The sequence below is a fragment of the Capricornis sumatraensis genome, chromosome 8, assembly GCF_032405125.1.
Source record: "Capricornis sumatraensis isolate serow.1 chromosome 8, serow.2, whole genome shotgun sequence".
NCBI lineage: Eukaryota > Metazoa > Chordata > Mammalia > Artiodactyla > Bovidae > Capricornis > Capricornis sumatraensis.
Window position 1 is genome coordinate 12,503,125 of NC_091076.1, and position 21,905 is coordinate 12,525,029.

At 43.2% G+C, this 21,905-nt stretch overlaps 1 protein-coding gene across 1 annotated transcript; it reads left to right on the forward strand.

Moving 5' to 3' along the window:
• The first annotated feature begins 9,547 nt into the window (after positions 1-9,547).
• On the forward strand, positions 9,548-14,489 carry LOC138082721 (pregnancy-associated glycoprotein 1-like). The gene is made up of 6 exons (XM_068976027.1): positions 9,548-9,600; positions 10,679-10,829; positions 11,797-11,914; positions 12,013-12,131; positions 13,323-13,516; positions 14,435-14,489. The coding sequence occupies exons 1-6, from the start codon at positions 9,548-9,550 to the stop codon at positions 14,487-14,489; spliced, it is 690 nt and encodes a 229-aa protein (XP_068832128.1).
• Positions 14,490-21,905: the final 7,416 nt, after the last annotated feature.

Genomic DNA, 21,905 nt, shown 5'->3' on the forward strand with positions numbered 1-21,905 from the left:
TGACTATCTCCATGCACTTGTTCTCAGGAGTAGAAATGCCAAGGAAATGATAGAGCAAAGAAACAAGCAATGACTCTTGTTTCATCTTGCCCCATGTGATTCCCATGGCACTTTGACCACACTGTTCTCTGCCCAAAAACTCTTTCCTCTACTCCTTCTTCAAAGGTGGCTTGTGAATAACATCAGCACTTGACTCTGAAGCCTAGTGACTGGAACTCAACTCACAATCAACTGGGACCCAGAGATGTCCAGCCTTGTCCTGTGTTTCTGCCCTTTTTCTCAAACCAGATTCATAAAGCAAAGTCCTGAGAAAACATAAGTGTGATTGTAGCCCATTCAAGGCCTTTGAATCTCCAAGGTTTATTTTGAGCATCAAAGAGGGAACACATACATTTTATGCAGGCTAGTCTCAGATCCCAGCCTTGATCACCAGGGGTTCCCTGAGGAAACATAAGACACTTATCTAAGTTACCAGAAGGCAGAGAAAGGAATCCTTCTCGCTTGAATGCAGGTGCATGTTATCTAGTCACCCAAGGTCTGTGTTGTGTGAATGAGGAGCGGGAGCTCTGGGGATTCTGAGTTGGGAGTGAGTCAGTCAACACCTGCAAGACTGCCTCCTGGGTTCACTACAGCTGAGGGTCCCCTACTGTGCCTGAAACCCAGAAGAAACAGCCCTGAATATTGGTTTGGTGCTGCTACATGGAGGCAGGTCTGCTGATAAAATCAGAACCAGACTTGAGGGGCAACTTGAAAGGAACTTCCACTCTGATGCTTGCAGATATCTGAGAGCTACCCAGCAGTGGATGCAATTGAGCACTCTCTAATCTTTCCCTTCCTTGAAGTCTCCTACCCTGAGAACCAGAGTTCCTGGCTCCTAAATCTTCACAAACTTACCTGCAGCCTTAAGGTGAGTCATACACCCCAGGGTACAGTTTCCCAACTCTTGGATGAGGGAGACTGGACTTGCTCGAGAGCACTTGTTCCAGACTGAAGTTCAATGCCAATCAGTGGACAAGTGGCTCAGAGATGGGTGTTGCTGAGGATGCTGAGGCTGCCTCTGGTGAGCAGGGCGCTGTAACTGTCTGGTGATGTTCATGGGTCCTGGGCTCAGGACTGCGAGTTCTAGACCAGTTGGCACTCAGCTAATGTGACACCGACGACGTTAGAGGCCTTGCCCCCTGGAACTTAAAATCATTTGTGTTCTGAGGGATGAGATCAGGTAGTTATAAGTCAGAAGTTACCAACGGGGAAGCTTATAGAATCCTCAGCAGAACCCAAATTAGACTAAGGAATCATCTCTCCTAAAAAGCTCTGGGAACAAGATATGCCAGTACTCTTAGACAAATATTGTAATATTTTAAATACTATTTAAAGTAGGTCATCTTTTGGATGACTTGCCATTTGCTCTCTGGCTTGGGATGATACCCACATTTACAGAGGAATCAAAGGGCTCCTGGGGGAGGCTGTCCCTCTCCCTGTGACTCATTATCCATGAATACAGCTCTATCCCTTCCGCATCTGGAGAAGAAATTAAAGCAGGAAGGACACAACCTCCAAGTTTAACAGGAAGACTCAGGTAGGTCTGGCCCTCAGGTAGGCACTATTCTTTTCCCAGTGCTTCTTCCTTCTCTTCTGGGTCCTGTGCAAGATGCCCACCTCCTGGTTATTGGATTGTGAATTTTTCCTCCCTTCTCTTGCAAATATCCATGCAGTCTCACTTGTGGTTTTCTCTCTACTCAGGCCCTATCCCTCACCTGCAGATGGCAATAAAAAAGGGAAAACCAAGGAAGGGTCTGCCCAGATCATTCTTTCTAAAAATGTCTACATTACTTCTCCTTCCAGACCCTGTCCTGAATCATCAAGATCTCTAACTAGATGAGTCAATAGCTTAGCAGGAGAGTGACGATGCAGATAGTGTTGGAGGTAATGTTGTCAGGTATGGGGGGGGGATGTTTTTCAGATGACAAGAGAAGAGCTGGAGGAAGGAGAATGTGGTCCTCCAACCACTCACTCATCGGGGACCTGCCTGAATCTTCTATCTTGGGCCCTTCAGGGTATCACTAAGACAGAAACTTCATTCTATAAATTTCTTACTACAAAACTATTTCAAACATAACAGATAAAAGAAAGAGGGTCATGAACCCTATAATTCATCATTCAGCATCAATAACTACAAAACTAACCTCTTGTTCCCACAGGTTGTCATAGACCGAAGACTGAAACATCAAGGTGGTGGACAATTGAGTTCCCAGTGAAGACATTCTTGACTTGAATCAGGTCCTTTTCTTCTTGCTGTGTTCTCATTTGTAGTGGGGGAAGGGAAGGATCAAGAGGGAGAATAAAAGAAAAATAGAGAGAGGATAATCCCATCTAGAGGGACCACTATCAAAAGCTCATGTCAAGTTGAGTACCTCCCAAAGGCCCTACTTCCTACTACCATCACATTGGGAGTCAAGGGTGGACACAATTCAATCCATAGCAGCTATGCAGATCTGATTTTAAATCAAGACAGACCCTCATTTCATTCTCTTTTACCCCTTGTTCATTTTTCCTGAAATGTTTTAGGGATGAGATGAACATTTCACAAAATATACATAATGAGTATTTGCGGTAAAATGATAGGATGTGAAAAAAAATGCTCTTTTGTTCTCAATAAAATTAGCATCTAATATCCAGTCCATGAACAAATTTTCCTGATTCTGAAAAAGCAGTTTTCACAGTTTATTGAAAGAATGTAGTCATATGTTGCAGTTGGTTGTTCTCCTTTAAGATGAAATAACTGTTCCTCTCTCAATTTTATTGTCATTTATTTGTTTGAAAACTGGGCGGAAGCAGGGTGGTTTGTTTCACAGAATGCCCCACTATTGATTTTAGAGCAGAAGTCCACAATACCAGCACAGTGGGTCAGGACCAGTACCAATCCTTGGTCTATTAGCAACCAGACCTCCACAGCAGGAGGTGAGCTGCACGTCAGTGAGTGAGGCTTCTTCTGTATTATAGCTGCTCCTCATCACTCTCTTATCATCCCCAGAAGAGACAGTCTACCTTTTTTTTTCCTGGAACTGTTTGTAGTTACATAACCTATGCTTAATAGAAACAAAAATAGCATAAACATTGATGATTATTTTCCTTTCTCAGTGCTCAGAATGGTGAGTTGGTGCCCTAGCAATCTATCACAGTGATAAATTAGATGTTGCCTATTAACATTTGGACACATTCAGCCAGCTTAAAAATAATATTAAAAAAAAAAAAAAAACAAAAAAAGATCGTGGGATCAGCCCAATCCTTCATGGCAAATAGAAGGAGAAAATGTGGATGCAGTGAAAGATTTCTTCATCTTACCCTCTAAAACCACTGTGGATGGTGACTGCAGCCATGAAATCAGAAGGAATTTGCTTTTGGGCAGGAAAGTTACGAGAAACATAAACAGTGTGTTGAGAAGCAGAAACATTCTGCCCAACAAACTGGTAGATGTTTGGCCTTTTCATCTCGATTCCTGAACATTCTGTCCAGACCCAATTAGTCTTTGAAGTCTCTCAGCTTTCTATCCCTTCACGATACTCAAAATTACTTTGTGCATTTATTTACCCAGTCCTGAAATCAGCCATCTCTTTAAGATCGCCTGATGGGAAATGTATTTAGAAGCTACATGTTAGACCTCAGAATAGTCACTCTTATCAAGTTGTCACTCCTTCTAGGCTTTACAGTGGTCGGAGGAGGAAGTACACATTTTCATTTAAAATTAATATAAAAAGGAATATAATTATTGGTGCAAACTTTGCTTTCAGTTCAAGATTTAAGACAGCAAGGTTTGAATTAAACTTCTATATGTTATATGTGAATCTCTTTTTCTAGCCACTGAAAGGCTTACTTCAGAACAATAATTTTAATTATTGTCTTGCTTTTACCTGTTAACATACATGTGATTCTGTCACGGTAACAGAAATACATGAGGAACAGTAAATTGTTGAATCATTGCTAGCCACAGCTGTGATGGTGGTGCTGATGCGTGGAGGCTGCAATGACAGCGGAGAAGCGAGGCAGAAAGGAACTTCCCCATGTCCAAATCAGAGGCTGCAGCCAAGAGGAGCTACCCTACTTCCAAGGTAAGGAGCAGCAGCTGCGCTTTTATGGAACAGCTGTGAGGAGACACCCCATGTCCAGGGTAAGAGAAAACCAAGTAAGATGGTAGCCTCTGAGAGAGGGCATCAGAGGGCACACAGACTGAAACCACATTCACAGACAACTAGCCAATCTGTCACACGGACCACAGCCTTGTCTAACTCAATGAAACTAAGCCATGCCTTGTGGGGCCACCCAAGATGGACAGGTCATGGTGGAGAGGTCTGACAGAATGTAGTCCACTGGAGAAGGGAACGGCAAATCACTTCAGTATTCTTGCCTTGAGAACCCCATGAACAGTATGATAAGGCAAAAAGATAGGACACTGAAAGAGGAACTCCCCAGGTCGGTAGGTGCCCATTATGCTACTGGAGATCAGTGGAGAAATAACTCCAGAAAGAATGTAGGGATGGAGCCAAGGCAAAGATAACGCCCAGTTGTGGGTGGGACTGGTGATAGAAGCAAAATTTGGTGCTGTAAAGAGCAATATTGCATAAGAACCTGGATTGTTAGGTCCATGAATCAAGGAAAATTCAGTTCAGGTCAGTTCATTCTCTCAGTTGTGTCCGACTCTATGCGACACCATGAATATCAGCATGCCAAGCCTCCCTGTCCATTACCAACACCTGGAGTTCACTGAAACTCATGTCCATCTAGTCGGTGATGCCATCCAGCCATCTCATCCTCTGTCATCCCCTTCTCCTCATACCCACAATCCCTTCCAGCATCAAAGTATTTTCCAATCAGTTACACTTCCATTGAGGTGGCCAAAATACTGGAGTTTCAGCTTTAGCATCATTCCTTCCAAAGAACACCCAGGACCGATCTCCTTTAGAATGGACTGGTTGGATCTCCTTGCAGTCCAAGGGATTCTCAAGAGTCTTCTCCAACACCACAGTTGAAAAGCATCAATTCTATGGCACTCAGCTTTCTTCATTGTCCAACTTTCACATCCATACATGACCACTGGAAAAACCATAGCCTTGACTAGACGGACATTGGAAGTGGTCAAACAGGAGATGACAGGAGTGAACATAGACATTCTAGGAATCAGCGAACTAAGATGGACTGGAATGGGTGAATTTAAATCAGATGACCATTATGTCTACTACTGTGGGCAGGAATCCCTTAGAAGCAATGGAGTAGACATCATAGCCAACAAAAGAGTCTGAAATGCAGTACTTGGATGCAATCTCAAAAATGACAGTATGATCTCTGTTCGTTTCCAAGGGAAACCATTCAGAATCATCATGGTAATCCTAGTCTATGCCCTGATCAGTAACACTGAAGAAGCTGAAGTTGAACAGTTCTATGAAGACCTAGAAGACCTTCTAGAAAACACCAATAAAAGATGTCATTTTCATTATAGGGGACTGGAATGCAAAAGTAGGAGCCAAGAAACACCAGGAGTAGCACACAAATTTGACCTTGGAGTACAGAATGAAGCACGGCAAAGGCTAATAGTGTTCTGCCAAGAAAATGCACTGGTCATAGCAAACACCCTCTTCCAACAACACGAGAAGACTCTACACATGGACATCACCAGATGGTCTACACCAAAATCATATTGCTTATATTCTTTGGAGCCAAAGATGGAGAAGCTCTATACAGTCAGCAAAAACAAGACTGGGAGCTGACGGTGGCTCAGATCATGAACTCCTTATTGCCTAATTCAGACTAAAATTGAAGAAAGTAGAGAAAAGCACTAGACCATTCAGGTATGACCTAAGTCGAATCCTTTTTGACTATACATTAGAAGTGAGAAATAGATTTAAGGGACTAGATCTAAAACACAGAGTGTCTGATGAACTATGGATGGAGGTTCATGACATTGTACAGGAGACAGGAATTAAGACCATTCCCAAGAAAAAGAAATGCAAAAAAGCAAACTGACTGTCTGAGGAGGCCTTACAGATAGCTATGAAAAGAAGGGAAGCAAAAAGCAATGGAGAAAAGCAAAGATATACCGATTTGAATGCAGAGTTCCAAAGAATAGTAAGGAAAGGTAAGAAAGCCTTCTTCAGAGATCAATGCAAAGAAATAGAAGAAAACAATAGAATGGGAAAGACTAGAGATCTCCTCAAGAAAATTAGAGTTACCAAGGGAATATTTCATGCAAAATGAGCTCAAAAAAGGACAGAAATGATATGGACATAACAGAAGCAGAAGATATTAAGAAGAGGTGGCAAGAATACACATAGGAACTGTACAAAAAAGATCTTCATGACCCAGATAATCACGATGGTGTGATCACTCACCTAGAGCCAGACATTCTGGAATGTGAAGTCAAATGGGCCTTAGAAAGCATAAGTACAAACAAAGCTAGTGGTGGTGATGAAATTCCAGTTGAGCTATTTTAAATCCTGAAAGATGATGCTGTCAAAGTGCTGCACTACATATGCCAGCAAATTTGGAAAACTCAGCAGTGGCCACAGGACAAGAAAGGCTCAGTTTTCACTGCAATCCCAAAGAAAGGCAGTGCCAAAGAATGCTCAGACTACAGCATAATTGCCCTCATCTCACACGCTAGTAAAGTAATGGTTAAAATTCTCCAAGCCAGGTTTCAGCAATACGTGAACCATGAACTTCCAGATTATCAAGGTGGTTTTAGAAAAGGCACAGGAATCAGAGATCATCACGCCAACATCTGATAGATTATCAAAAAAGCAACAAATTCCAGAAAAACACCTACTTCTGCTCTACTGACTATGCCAAAGACTTTGACTGTGTGGATCACAATAAAATGTTGAAAATTCTGAAAGAGATGGGAATACCAGACCACCTGACCTGCCTCTTGAGAAACCTGTATGCAGGTCAGGAAGCAACAGTTTGAACGGGGCACGTAAAAACAGACTGGTTCGAAATAGGAAAGGAGTATGTCAAGGGTGTATATTGTCACCCTGCTTATTTAACTTATCTTCAGAGTACATCATGAAATAGCTGGGCTGGAGGAAGCACAGGCTGGAATCAAGATTGCCAGGAGAAATATCCATAGCCTCAGATATACAGATGACACCACCCTATTACAGCAAGTGAAGAAGAATAAAAAGAACCTCTTTATGAAGGTGAAAGGGGAGTTTTAAAGGTTGGCTTAAAGCTCAACATTTAGAAAACTAAGATCATGGCATCTGGCCCCATCACTTTATGGACAATAGATAGGGAAACAGTGGAGACAGTGGTTGACTTCATTTTTCTGGGCTCAAAAATCACTGCGGATGGTGTTTGCAGCCATGAAAATAAGAGACACTTACAGCTTGGAAGGAAAGTTGAGACCAATCTAGACAGCATATTGAAAAGCAGAGACATTACTATGTCAACAAGATCCACGTAGTCAAGGCTATGGTTTTTCCAGTGGCCATGTATAGATAAGAGAGTTGGACTATAAAGAAAGCTGAGTCCCAAATAATTGATGCTTTTGAACTGTGATGTTGAAGAAGATTCTTGAGTGTCCCTTGAACTGCAAGGAGATCCACCCAGTCCATCCTACAGGATATCAGTCCTGAATGTTCACTGGAAGGACTGATGTTGAAGCTGAAACTCCAGTACTTTGGCCACCTGATGCGAAGAGCTGACTCATTTGTAAAGACCCTGATGTTGGTAAAGATTGAAGGCAGGAGGGGAAGGGGATAACAGAGGATGAGATTGTTGGATGGCATTACCAACTCAATGGACATGAGCATGTGTGGACTCCGGGAGTTGGTGATGGACAATGAGGCCTTGTGTGCTGCCGTTCATGGGCTCACAAAGAGTTGAACACAACTGAGCAACTGAACTGAACTGAAGTTGTTGAATACAGTGTCAGATTTCTTTCCTTCTTTTTTTTTTTTTCTTTTTTCTTTTGGTTTTCTTAGGTTTTGTTTTTTGATGGGCAGGACTTTTGTTTTTCCTTTAGAAGTTATTCCACTCTGAATGTAGAGTCATAAGTCTGAATTTTAAAGCCACTTAAGTAATGTGTTGTTATAGGTAGCTAGTCAAAAACTTGATGCAATTGGATTTATTAGTCTTTGTTCTCAATTTGTTCAGTTCATGTCAGTCCTTCAGTTGTGTCCTTCTCTTTGCATCGCCATAGACTGCAGAATGCCAGGCTTCCCTGTCCATCATCAACTCCAGGAGCTTTCTCAAGCTCATGTCCATCAACTTGGTGATACTATCCAACCATTTCATCCTCTGTCTTCCACTTCTCCTCTTGTCTTCAGTCTTTCCTAATATCAGGGTCTTTTCCAGTGATTCAGCATATTTAGTATGCATTCAGACTCTTTTTAAATCAGCCAACATGAATTCAATTCCTATCTATCACCACTGCACTCCCAACTCTAGGCCAGAAACAAAATACCTGCAGAGATTGAAGGCTGTTTCCAGCACACCGCTGTGGAGATTTCGTTCCCTCTTTTTTTTTTTTTTTTCCCTGCAAAAAAAAAAAAAAAAAAAAAGCTAACATTAAAATCAGTAGATTGTACATAAATATCCAAACTTCCGATTCTCTTGAAAACATGGCAAACTGGCCTGCTTTCCAGCACGAGTGAGGTGGAGGAAAGGCCACTCCCAGAGGTAAGGCCTGTGCTGCCCATATTCCAACAATACCACCTAGTCCTAGTATCATATTTCCTGCCTCCTGAGGCCATGAGTTTGTGAGAACTACACTTCTAGCTTTCTTAAGATAAAGACTACTTTCGTCTTGACCAACTTTCACTTTGAAGCATTTAACCCAGAACCTAGCACACAGTTCTTCCTTGTACAGTTGTTGGATGCTATAAAATATTTTGTGGATGCATATAACATTTCTTCCAATACTGAAAGGATACAATTGAAGTACTGCTCTGCCCTAAATCTTTGATGCAGCCTGGCATCATAGGTGCCCCTATGTCTGCCATTAGACCCACTACCTAAAGCCAGTTGTATGTCCCTGGGCTGTCCCTGAAGTCTTCACTTTGCCATTTGACAATTTATCCTCCTAGCATTCTCCTCTACCATCAAGAGAGCAGTGCACATCTCATCAAGTGGCTAGGAAGATGACATGAAACCACGAATGTCCAACAGGGCCCCTAGTATCCATTTTCATGAGGTTCTTAGCAGTTTTTTCTCCAAGTAGGCAAGGTTCTCTGTCTTCTTAGATGTCTATGCAGATCAGTTTGATTTTCCAGCCAAGCTTCAAAGAAGAGATTGCAGTTCAATTCTCTGTATTCTGAGAAGCTTCAAAGGCCACTCGCCAAAGACACTGATGAAGGTAAAGATTTTATTGAAAGCTTTGTGTTTTTTTTTTTTTTTGTTGTGTGTGTGTGTTTTTTTTTTTTTTTTTTTTAAGATCTTTTAGTGGCCGAAAGGGGAAAACTAGAGTAGGTCAGCACATATATAACTAGGGGCTCCTGGTCACCACTACATGCTAAGAACCCAAACTTCCCTGAGTACCTTGATCCAGGAAGGAAGCATGAAGTGGCTTGTGCTCCTCGGGCTGGTGGCCTTCTCAGAGTGTGTAGTCAAGTAAGTATGGAGACTATAAGTCTCATCATATTCCTTTCTCGGATTTTCTTTTCATCTGATTATTCTTCCAGCCATCAGGTTTAGAAGGGAATGGAATATTTCCCTAAGAGTCTTAAAGTTCAACTCTTACTTATTGATAAGTAACTTGATATAGGAACTGCGGATCCCAAGGTCTTGGTGTAGATTTGGGTTGCACAACACTTGGGGTCCAGTCATGTCATGACCTGTTGAAAATGCAACTCCTTGAAACTGTTCAGTGCACAATCTATGCAGATGTTGATCTGGTCCTCTGGAATAGCACTTTTCTACATTTTATTCAACATGTTCTCTTTTTTCCCTGTCTACTTGTGTGTATATGCCTATGTCTGCATCTCTGTATCACTGTCATTTATCTCTCCATCGATTTGGAAGTCACTGGAAGTGTATTTCTCCTTGTGTTGTTTGCTTTTAATTTTTCATTTGACTTTTCCTTCCTTCTCAAGCTTCTGAATTTCCCTTACTTCTTCCCATATCTTGGATTCTTCTTCAACTCTTCCTTCTCTTTCAACTTGGAGAAAGATACACTGTTTCATATACACTGTTTTATATCTAACAAGCAGTGTGACCACAGCCAAATCAGAAACCTCTTGCAATTCAAATTGCTCCCTTGGTAAAAGAGGATAAGAGTCCCCCTTCTACCTCTTTCCTTGAGGTTCTATGAGAAGCAATGAATGGGATGGCAAAAGCAATGCTAATGGCTGTTATTGTTGAGATTTCTTATTTATCAGGTACCTTATATCCATCATTTCACTTATCCCCAAGATATTCTATTTGGAGGGTTTGTATTGTTACATTCCACCATTTCACTGAAGTGGAGACTAACACACCACATGGTCATATGGCTTACCCAAGATTGCAGAATAGAACCTGTATTCAAATCTATGCCTTTACAATGGTATATGCATAATATTCTGATGATAATATGCCTCACAAAAATGATTAGAAAATAAACAGGGCCATTACAATGACAATTATACCTTAACACCGACACCTTGTTGTAGCATCTTCTTTGTTTTCTTTGTCAAATGCTTGGTGAAAGAATACCTCTAAGGAGAGTGAAGACCATGAGAAACACCCTCAGTGGAAAAAACATGATGAACAATTTACTGAAGGAACATGCTTACAGACTGAATGAGATTTCTTTTCATGGCTCAAATCTGACTATTCACCCACTGAGAAACTTCATGGATGTGAGTATTTTAGGAGGATGGCACTCCACAAAGCCCCCTGGTGCTCTAGCCTAGCACTGGGGCTCACCTGGTGGTGCCAGGTGAGATGTCAGGATTGGGATTCCTGCAGGAGGCAGAGACACTGGAAAACAGGGACCCCAGCCAGAGGAGAAGGCACTCTCATCCTCAACTGTTGGTCTTTGTGACTGGGCCTGGCAATTACCAGGTGGCAGGTAAATATCCATTTATGTGTCAAACAAGTGTCATTAGTTTGAGGGTGATAGTTCATTCTGAACGATATGAGCCACTCAGTTACAGATGAAGAGTGAACCATCAAAAGGTAGAACCAACTGCAAAGCAATTGTGAATCCCAGGCAGAGGAATTCAGTTTCCACAGATGCAAGAACGACAACAGTAAAAAGTTACTGAACCTGTATTCTGTGTATGGTCATAAGAATCACTGTGGTTACTGTTTTTAGATTAGAAAAAGGGCTTATTTTGTCTTCAAGAATGCCCATGCCAGCCTGCGAAATAGGCAAAGAGTAAATATATGTCAAATGAAAGGGTCATCTGTGTGGTGTTGATTGGATGTGGCCTAAGCTTAGAAGGAGTGGCTGGGGTTGAACAAGAAGGACCTCCTGGAGAAGCCAGTGCTAAGGCTGGGTTTGAAGAGATTACAGAGCTTGTCAAATGAAGGCACCAGGACTTCCCTGGGTGTCCAGCAGTCCTGGATGCCCAGTGGTTATGCCTCTGGGCTTCCCATGTGGCAGGTACCACTTCAACACCTGGTCATAGAGTCAGTATTCAGCATACAATGTAGCACAGGAAAAAATATTTCAAATTGCAGATACCTCTGTGACCAAAGTCTGTGAGCTGCACAATGGTTAGAAACTGATCTCAAGAGATATGTGACACCCAGAGGGAGGCATCTGTGTGGGAATAGAGGGTAGCCAGTTCTGCACAACCTACTCCCTCTTTTTCCCTGTAGATGCTCTATGTGGGTAACATCACCATAGGAACACCCCCTCAGGAATTCCAGGTTATCTTTGACACAGGTTCATCTGACTTGTGGGTGCCCTCCATGATTTGCACCAGTACAGCCTGTTGTGAGTACAGACACCCAGTACCTGGACCATCCTTCACTTGCCCTGCCGCTCTGTTTCCACCTTTGGCACCTGATGACACTCATCTCTTGTGTCTGCAGCTACACAGGTTAGGTTCAGACATCTTCAGTCTTCCACCTTTCGGTCTACCAATAAGACCTTCAGCATCATCTATGGATCTGGGAGAATGAAAGGAGTTGTTGTTCATGACACAGTTTGGGTAACAGTGTAACAAATGCTGAGGCAGGACTGGCTATGGAGGGACCACTGCTTGCAAAACAGATGCAGGACCATGTGGCAGGACCCTTCCTAGCCTAACTCCCATAGATATTGGCCATCTTATCCACAGGATCATGTCTCTGGGGAGGCAGTGCCCATGGTGGCACATGAGCAAACAAATTAGCTAACCAACAGTGTGGCTTGAGGTGTGGACTTGCAGCTTCTCTGCCCATGAGCATTTCAAGGTTCATTTTGCTGGGAGTGTGAAGAAAGGATAAAAGTACCCACTTTTATATTTACAGACCATTCCAGGAACTTTAAGATGATAGCTGTTTTAATCCTGCAACTACCCCACACAGCAGTTACACTAGTTGGCTCAAGAGACATATGAGGAAACTGAAGTGCAGACATCAAGGGCCTTGCTGAGGGCACACATGGGGTAAAAGGTGGAGTTAGGCTGGCTTTTCAGGACTGAAGTTGCTGAAAAGCAACTGTTTGGGGACAGGCTAAAACTGATCTGGGGACCCTGGGGTCAGTCAAGGGCTTCAGATATCCAGAGTGGAAAACTGGGGGCCTGAGAAGTCAAGGGACCTGATAAATGAGTTCTCACTCTAGAGGACCCCTGAGAGTCTAATAAACCTATGGCCTGTCTCCCCCAAAATACTTGAGTATGTCCCCTCTCTTTCTCTCTCATATACACTCACAGAAATACACACATATCCCCAAAAGTGAATTTCCCAGGAAGTAATTTCATAGAACCCTGCAAGCAAGATTGTGTTTTCGGCTTCTGATTTCCTTTACAGATGCAGAATCCACAGTACCTTTCAGAGAATGCAGTCCATTCCTGTCACTGGGTCATGCCAAAGAGAAGACTATCTTGTTCTCAATCATTTTGTCCACAAGGGGGCACCAAAGGGTCCTGGCCTGACTTGGTTGCCCCACCTGGACAGAAGCCACAAGGCCAATTTGACTCACTCAAGTGGTGTTTTTCAGAAGGGCAGATGTTTTAAAATTCACAGCCTCTCTCAAATGGAACCCAAATTCCCCTGCCAGCTTGGTCTAACCGTCTGAGGTCCACCAAAGACACAGCCCAGCCTCAATTCTTCTTTGAGGGTCTAACGGCAATGCACTCCAGCCCAGTCCTAGTCCCACTTCATGTATCTGTAAGTGGGAACACTCTTCTCTCCCACAGATTGGGGACCTTGTAAGTACTGACCAGCAGTTCAGTCTAAGCATGGAGGAATATGGGTTTGAGGGTATACCTTTTGAAGGTGACTTGTGCTTGAACTACCCCAACAAATACCTCACTGGAGCCATCTCCATCTTTGAGAAGCTGAAGAATCAAGGTGCCATTTCTGAGCCTGTTTTTGCCTTCTATTTGAGCAAGTAAATCTGAGATGGACAAGCCCTATCTCTAAATTAGCTGTAGGATGCTTTCAGTTGCACGAAAAGTAGAACACTTGATAAAGAAGTATCCTGAGAGATAATCTAACCAAGGATAACTATGGACTCAGGGCCCTACCTGGCTTCACCCCTGGCTTTTATAAATAAATGTTTATTGGAACACATCCCTACTCCTGGGCTCAAGACCAGTAACTTGGTCTAGGGAGGTGAGTGAGGAGGAGGGTGAATGGAAGGCAACAGGAAACAAGTTGAAGGACAAGGCATTAGGATTTGCTTATGAATTTTATAAGGAAGGAAGAAGGATGGCGGATATCTTCCCTTCCTCATTAGCCTGTCACTGTGAGCCCATTTCCAGCTACCCAATTCGTAGGACCAAGTGAGAAACAAAAGTGTGGGACACAAAAGTGTGAGACCCCTTGTTCAAGAAATATTAGGCATTTCAAGACTGGGAGAGCAGAGGTGGGGTCCCTTCTGAGTGTGGGACCCTTTGAATAGTAGAGGTCACAGGCCAGTGGAGCCAACTTTGGGTGACCTGAACCCACACCCTTAGAACTCCCAGGCCTTGATTTTCCTGAAAAATGACAAGGTGGTCAAGGGGAAAGTCAAAATACTTCAGCACCCTGTCCCCTGAGGGTGTCTGACCACTCAGGTTGCTGGAGGTCCAGGGTGTCCAAAGGACATAGCGGGTGGAGGCAAGCCAAGTGATTCAGCTTCTAACCTCCTCTGTGCCACTCATTAGTCAGTAACAGACCTCAGTCTGGATCTCAGTCACTCCTAGACTCAATTTATGCATCTGTATATGTAGACTGTATTATGGCCTTGATGGGTGGACAAGCCCAGCTCTCAGACAGTGCTGTTGTTACTGTCCTCCAAGGATCCCCCCATCACTTTTCTCTACAGAGACAAGAAGGAGGGCAGTGTGGTGATGTTTGGTGGGGTGGACAATCGCTACTAGAAGGGAGAGTTCAACTGGGTACCATTGATCCAAGCAGGTGACTGGATTGTACACATGGACCGGTAAGCCTCTCCCTCTGAGGGTCAGCCCAAGTGATGCTCCCACTACTGTACATGGACACAGGCAGACACACACAAAGGCATTCTCAGACACACAGTCACACAGACATACACATCACCTGCAACGACAGAGAGACACACAGACACATGGAAACCCAAAGCAGACACATATAAACATGCACATAGACACATAAAAAAATGCATAGCTAGTCAGAGACACACAGACACACACAGAGACACATACAAACAAACATGCAAACAAACACACAAGCACATAGATACACAAACAACCCATGGGTTCATAATCCTCAGGCCTTCTGAGCAAGACTCTGACCAGGGTCCTAAAAGGGTCCAGAGATGTCTGTGCAGCTGGGAGAGGGCTGCACCCACTGCCCTTAGAGGTGGGGAGCATGGTTAGAGCACTCTACATTGTGGTGAACAGAGGATCAGGGAGAATTTCAGCAGCCTGAACAGAGCTATGATAACATGACCAACTGCCCATAGGTACCTAGGACATAGAACGTTCTCAGTACAGATAAGTGTCATTTTAAAAGCAGAGATAGTCTTGAGAAAATGGGGAAAAGTGGCTTTCTTAGGGAGCAGCTACCCAGCAGTGAAGAGAGGTTTGCTGCAGTCTTAAGACGTGAAAGCAACTAATAAAAAAGACAGGGGCTATAACAGAGAATCAGGAAGGTGGATCCAAGAGTGACCTGAGAACAAGAGGTATAATTGATACGATTCTGTGTGATACCATCAGGCAAAAGCTGACCTGTCCTTTGGAGTTTCTGTGGGCTAGTCATGTATTTCCTGGCCAGGGTCTCAGGGTCTGAGCTTGTTGTAGGAGCAGTGCTGGCAGACACCCTTTCCCAGAGGAGCCCCTCTCTCCCCCTACTATGAGAATCTGCTTTCCCTGCGACTCTCCATTTTCACTCTGTGTGCAACCCGTTATTTGTTCCCCACCAGATACAGCTCTCTGGAGGTTTCTTATTGTTTTCTCAGTCTTCATTCATTCATTGAACAGACAAGCATTGGGCATCCACTGAGTGCCAGGCACTTTAGGGAGGCAAGGAGAATAAAACTTGCCCTTACATCTAAGAAGGGAAATGTACATGAAGTGACTCACCCACATAGTGAATTGTGACTTTGGTATATGCTAGACATGAGGAGGAGAAGGCAATGGCAACCCACTCCAGTACTTTGCCTGGACAATCCCAGGGACAGTGGTGCCTGCTGGGCTGCTCTCTATGAGGTCGAACAGAGTCAGACACTACTGAAGTGAGTTAGCAGCAGTAGCCGTAGCAGACATGAGGAAGAGTCTACAGAGAGTGACTAAGACAGGAGACTGATAATCACCGACGGAAAGACTTCCAGAAAACAATACTATTAAGCTGGAATCTGGAAGATGAGAAGAAATTTGCTAGTAAAAAGGGAGTGGAGTTCTCTAGGAAGGAAGACCAGCTTGTGTCAAGGTACAAAAGATCCTGCTGTATTCAAGAACTGCATTCGAAGATGTCAAGAAAGGTGCTGTGTCAAGAGCAAAGGAAAAGAGGGTGAGAGATGGAGTGCTGTTAAGGAGACAGTCGGGAAGGGGACAACTCTGGGGAGGCTCAGAGTGACCTTGATGCCGGCTTTCTTCCTTTGTCTCTCAGCATCTCCATGAGAAGAAAGATTATTGCTTGTTCTGACAGCTGCGAGGCCATTGTTGACACCAGGATATCACTGATCCAAGGGCCAAGAACACTGGTCGATAACATACAGAAGCTCATTGGTGCCACGCCACAGGGTTCCAAGGTGAAGGGTCACACCCCAGGGTCACTCCCTGTCTCCACACACAACAAGCATCCCCAGGGCCAACCTCTCACCCTCTCTGTAACAGCACTAAGTTTCTTGTTCTGTGGTCAATAACCTGCCCTCTATTATCTTCACCATCAATGGCATCAACTACCCAGTGCCAGCTCAAGCCTACATCCTCAAGGTGAGGGGACAACACTGAGGGTTGGTTCTCAAACTGGAGCTTTCAAGAACACTTGGGCTGCTGCTTGGACGAGGGCGCCCTCTGGAGGCCATATCACACCATTGCAGATGCTGCTGAGCCCAGTTGCTCGGCCAGTGCCTCCCACAAAACCAGTCACTTGAGAGTAAAGGGCAGTGTGGGACACTAATCTTCCTGAAATATGTGGAGAGGTCACACCATATGCCATGGTGGGAGTCACGGAGAGGGGAACACTAAGGTCCTCAGTCCTCAAAGTGCTTCAATTCAATCTGAACCCTTAGGTCCATGAACATGAAATTTAGCTCTCAGTCCCTGAAATAGGCCATGTCACAAGGAGAATGGCTGAGGACAGTCCCAGTGTGATATCCCACCATAAGTTAACAGTCTCCCTTCCCCCCTCAAAGTTTTCCTGGTTTGGATAATAAATTACATTGTCAGAATAGGTCTGGGCTGCAGCTTCCCCTTGCTCCGGCCAGGTACTTCCTTTGTGAGTTGGGGTACCTGATCCCTCTGTGGGGAGTTGAATGCTAATGTGAATAAAGGGTGCGCAGTGACTGCTCAGCCCCGGCACAGGGTGGAGACTTCATGTCTGCTCTCTGTGGGAGTCAGAGCAGGCTGATGGGCTCAAAGGCGGCTTTGAGGAAGACAGGGAATTTTAGGAATTCTAAAACCAGGAACTCATTGAGCCATATAGAAGACTGCTTGATTCTAGGCGAAACTGCACTGGATTCCATGCAAATGGCATCCCGAGGCGCTCTCTCTGCACTGGGGCACTGGGGACTTATTTGGGGTGATGAGGGCTACGGACTGAGTGGTGGGGATGGGAAACCAGAGTATGTTACCGAACCAAGCCTTGAGTGGCCAAAGAGGGTGAGTGCGGGCTGAAGGAGTCTTCTCAAAGTTCCTGAGTTAAGTCTTCAGGAACATGTTGTGGGCACTGCTCTCTTTAAGATGGATAACCAACAATGAGTTGCTGTTTGGATAACCAACAACGAGTTCCTGTTTAGCACAAGGAACTCCACTCAGTTAAATGACAGCCTGGATGTCACAGAACACCCAGGGTACACAGATACATACAGTTAAGTCCCTTTACTGTCCACCTGAAACTCAGAATATTGTTAATAAAATACACTCCAATACAAAATAAAACTTTCAAACATGTAGAAGTGCATTTGCAAGTGCAATCACATCAGTTAATTCACAGATCTGACACACATTGTTGTGGGCACATTCAAGACAAGTTTGTGTGCATTTTTGTAGTTTACTGTACAGAACTGTATGGAGTACAATAGTGCAGGACTTTTATTTCAAGCCTATGCTGTCTGAAAGGAAGCATAAATGCAGTGGTAATGTAGACGGTACTACTATTCTATTTTTAAAGGTGTGCTTATTTGCTCAGCTGTGTCTGAATTTTCACATATGGACTGCAGTATGCCAGGCTCCTCTTGCCATGGGGATTCTCCAGACAAGAATACTGGAGTGGGTTGAGATGCCCTATCCAGGTATGCAAGATTTAAAATGTTTCTTTAACTGTTTGTGCTTGTTTTTTAATGTATTATTTATGTGAAAAGTATCATAAAGCTATTAAACTACAGTAATATATAGCCAATTGTCTTAGTTGGCTACCTAAGTAACTTTGTTGGATTTATGAAGAAATTGGGATTTTTGAACCCCCTTTTCAAATGTAACTTGTTCATATACAGGGGAGTTACTGTTCTGCTAAGACCTGTGGATCCAAAAGTGAACGCATCCCTTCCAGGTCCAACGAAATCACATTCTTGGTTGGGATTTTAGAGGAAACTGGAATCTCCATAATTCTAGCCATTTCAGTCTTTTCAAAATACCTTGATCAGGACAAACAAATACTAAAGTAGAAATAGTCGTTGTGTTTCTACCCACTTCTAGAAAGTGTTGCTAAGTTTTCAATACTGGATCTTGTAATGTTGGTGGACTATTGGAGATGTGATGTGAACAGAAATAAGGAAGGTGAAACAGGTTGGTCAGAATATGAGGTAACAAAGACAAGGTATTTAAAAACTGAAGAATTGAGAGAGATTTGGGATCTGAGCTGGAAAAGCAGTTTTCAAACCACATTGGGTCATGTGGTATGTGTAATCCTCACTTCAGTCCTTAGAAGATTTCTACTGACCAGTCTGTCTCTATTTTCTGAGCACAGTTCAGGACCATCTAGCTGTTTCTCATTGCTGCTCCTTTCTCCTGGCTCCCACACTGTGCCCAGCCATTCAGCCTAATCCATTCAGAAAAGGTTTGTTCTTTTAGACAGGCGATGCAGGCTACCTACAAAATGATCTATTCTTTGCTTCTCTTTCAAAACTGAAAATAGTTTGTTATATAGCCATGAGCCCAGTAACTATAGGAGTCCATTTCCTACCCAGCCGTGCTCTTAGTCATGACTGGTGACTGAGATGCTAGCAGATCTGTAAGAGGGATTTCTTTAAAGACTGCTTTAAAAGAGCTGATTTAGCTGAGAGATGGGACTCTTCCCTTCCCTACTTTCTTCCTAAATATTGTCTGGATTTTAGTTGTGAAGGCTGGAACTCCTGCATTTGTATTGGACAATCATGTAACCTAGGAGATGGATACCACCCAAGCTCTGGCTGGCCCACCTCCAGCTTTGTTTCAATGGGAGAGAAAAAATCAAGTTTATCTTGCTAAAGTTATAGTTGTTTTAGTTTTTTTCAATGTGCATCCAAACTTAATCCTGATACTACTATGTGTTTACTATGATATAGCCTTATTATTTTGTTGGGGTTAGTGAATATATTTATGTTTTACATTTCTCTTTTTTTAATTTTATAAATTGATTAATCAACCATTATACTTAAATTGTATAAATGCAAAATTTTGATTATAAGCATGCTCTCTTTTAGATTTTGAATTTTTATACTTTCTTATCTTCTTTCCTTTCTTCTTTTCTCCATATTGGTACAGCCTGGATCATGTCCTCTCTTATAACCTCATCCATATCCATATCTGCAGGCCAAAACCGACCAAGAGCTCTGTGGGGAGAACCAAATAAGAATGAATACAGGGATATGAATGAAGGGTGGTGGCCCTTGTTACTCATCATGAATGTTCTTCAGTAGGATCACATTCCCCTGCCCTTCTGTGTGCCCACAACCCCCAAGTTTTCCGTTAACATGGAAGATACTTCGGCCAGTGGAATTTGAGTAGAGGTGATATGTCACTTCCAAATGGAAGTATTATTTTCTGTTCCACTAGCTGGAATGCAAATGTAATGACAGCAGCTGGAGCAGCCATGTTAGACCAAAAGTAAGTAGCACAGGTGGAAGATATGACAAGAAAGAAGTGGGCTCTCATCTCTGTGGAGAGACCTGCACTAGCATATGAAAGAGAGCTGAAATTGTATTGTATTTAATATAATGTTATTTAGGGTTTGAATACAGTTGTTGAACCTGTAACCTAACACTCATAATAGAATAAGCGATCTTTGTGTTAGCCTTGTCTTGACATTAGGGTCTGGATGAGACAGTATCTACTGATGTATACTAATTAGTGATTCAAGTGACAGCCCTGCCCTCTGGATGCTGTGCTCTAGTGTGGGATTCAGAAACTGAAGCGGGAACAAAGCTACATGGCAGGACAGCTTCAAGATCCTGTAGGAACCCTTGGGAGGGGCACCTCAATCAGTCCTGATCTCAGGACGTTTCTTGAAGCAGGGACAATCCTCAATCAGTCTCCTCATAAATAGGGCATGGTGCCAAATTTCACGTAAAAGTGATTTATTTCAAATTCCTTCCAGAGGGTTTTCCCTTCTGAGCCAGTGCTTAAGATATGCGTTTGAGATCTGGTTTGGGAAGACTGCAAATGCCCCAAGGCAACTAACCCGGTGGGCCAAAACTACTGAGCCTGAGTGCCCTAGAGACTGATCTACATCAGGAGAAGCACAGGATTGAAAAGCCAGTGCACTGCAATTATAGAGTAGCCCCTGCTTGCTGCAAATAGAGAAGTCCTGAGTAGCAATGAAGACCTATTGCAGTCAAAATTAAAAAAAAAAAATCTCACAGATAAACCAGTGAGGTCACAGAGGAAGCAGGACATGAAAAAGGATGAAACCAGTCTGGGTCTGATATCATGCAAGTCATGGAGAGTTGTGCCTCAAATGTGCCCCAACCCAAGGCTAGGGAGCTGGGATTTCACTATCCCACTAGTGCTTCCCTCTTATCCTTCAACTAACACCCAGCTGGTGTTTTCTAAGCCCTTGTATTACATGCTCCAAAGACAAATCATAGGTGAAACTAGAGGCAAAAGACTCCAAAGCTCATGAAAATATAACCTCAGAAAATGTCTAGATTTCTGCACCCGTTCTGGCATATCCAGCATCATATCTGAAATCCTGCAAGTCTAAATAGCTCCACGGCTCTCTACATGTAAGCATTTAAAAAAAAAATCAGCTTTTAATCTATATAGGAGTATAGTTGATTTACAGCATCGTATTAATATTAGTTGTATGAGAAATTAATCAGCTTTTAATCTGTATAGTAGTAAAATTTATTTACACCATCATATTAATATTTGTTGTATTATAAATTAATTTCCTTATACCTAGACATGTATCCATTCTTTCCTAGATTTTTTTCCCATACAAAATATTACAGACTATTGAGCAGAATTCCTGTGCAGTAGAGTAGGTCTTTGTTGATTAAACTCTCAATTTATCCCTCTCCCACCTTTCCACATTGGCAACTATAATTATTGTTTTGTTGGAGGAAAGTGTCTAGGCACTTTTTGGATCAGGGTCTGTTCTTGTGAGAGTGTAGTGACCAGGGAAAGCAAGCCTGAGAGAGACTCATTTGAGATGATGCTAAATGTTGAGAAAGATCTGGCCATGCAAAAAGCTGGGAGAAAAACATTCTAGATGTGGGAAGTAGCCCGTACTAAGAACCAATGTAGCCAAGTTTAATGAATGGCTACCATTCGACTGCCAACCTTCCTTCCATGCTTGGAACTTGGCCTACAGGTCAACCACATGACCTCATCCCATGCTTCAGTTGTGAGTTAGCAGCAATGAGCCATGCCAGCCTTCCCAAGAAGCAAGAACCTGGGGCTATCACGAGGCTGAATATGCTCTGGACTCAGGGATGTGTCCAGTCCCGATTGGGCTTCGAAGTGCCTTAGCTTTCTGGTCCTTCACAATTCCCAAGATTATTTTGTGCATTTCTTGACCCAGTCCTGAAATCAGCCATCTCTTTAAGAATCCATGTAATGTCTGCTGGGAAATGAACTTAGAAGTTACATGTTAGACCTCAGAATAGTCACTGTTATCAAGTTGTCATTGCTTCTAAGCTTTACAATAGTCAGAGTAGGAAGTACACTTTTTCC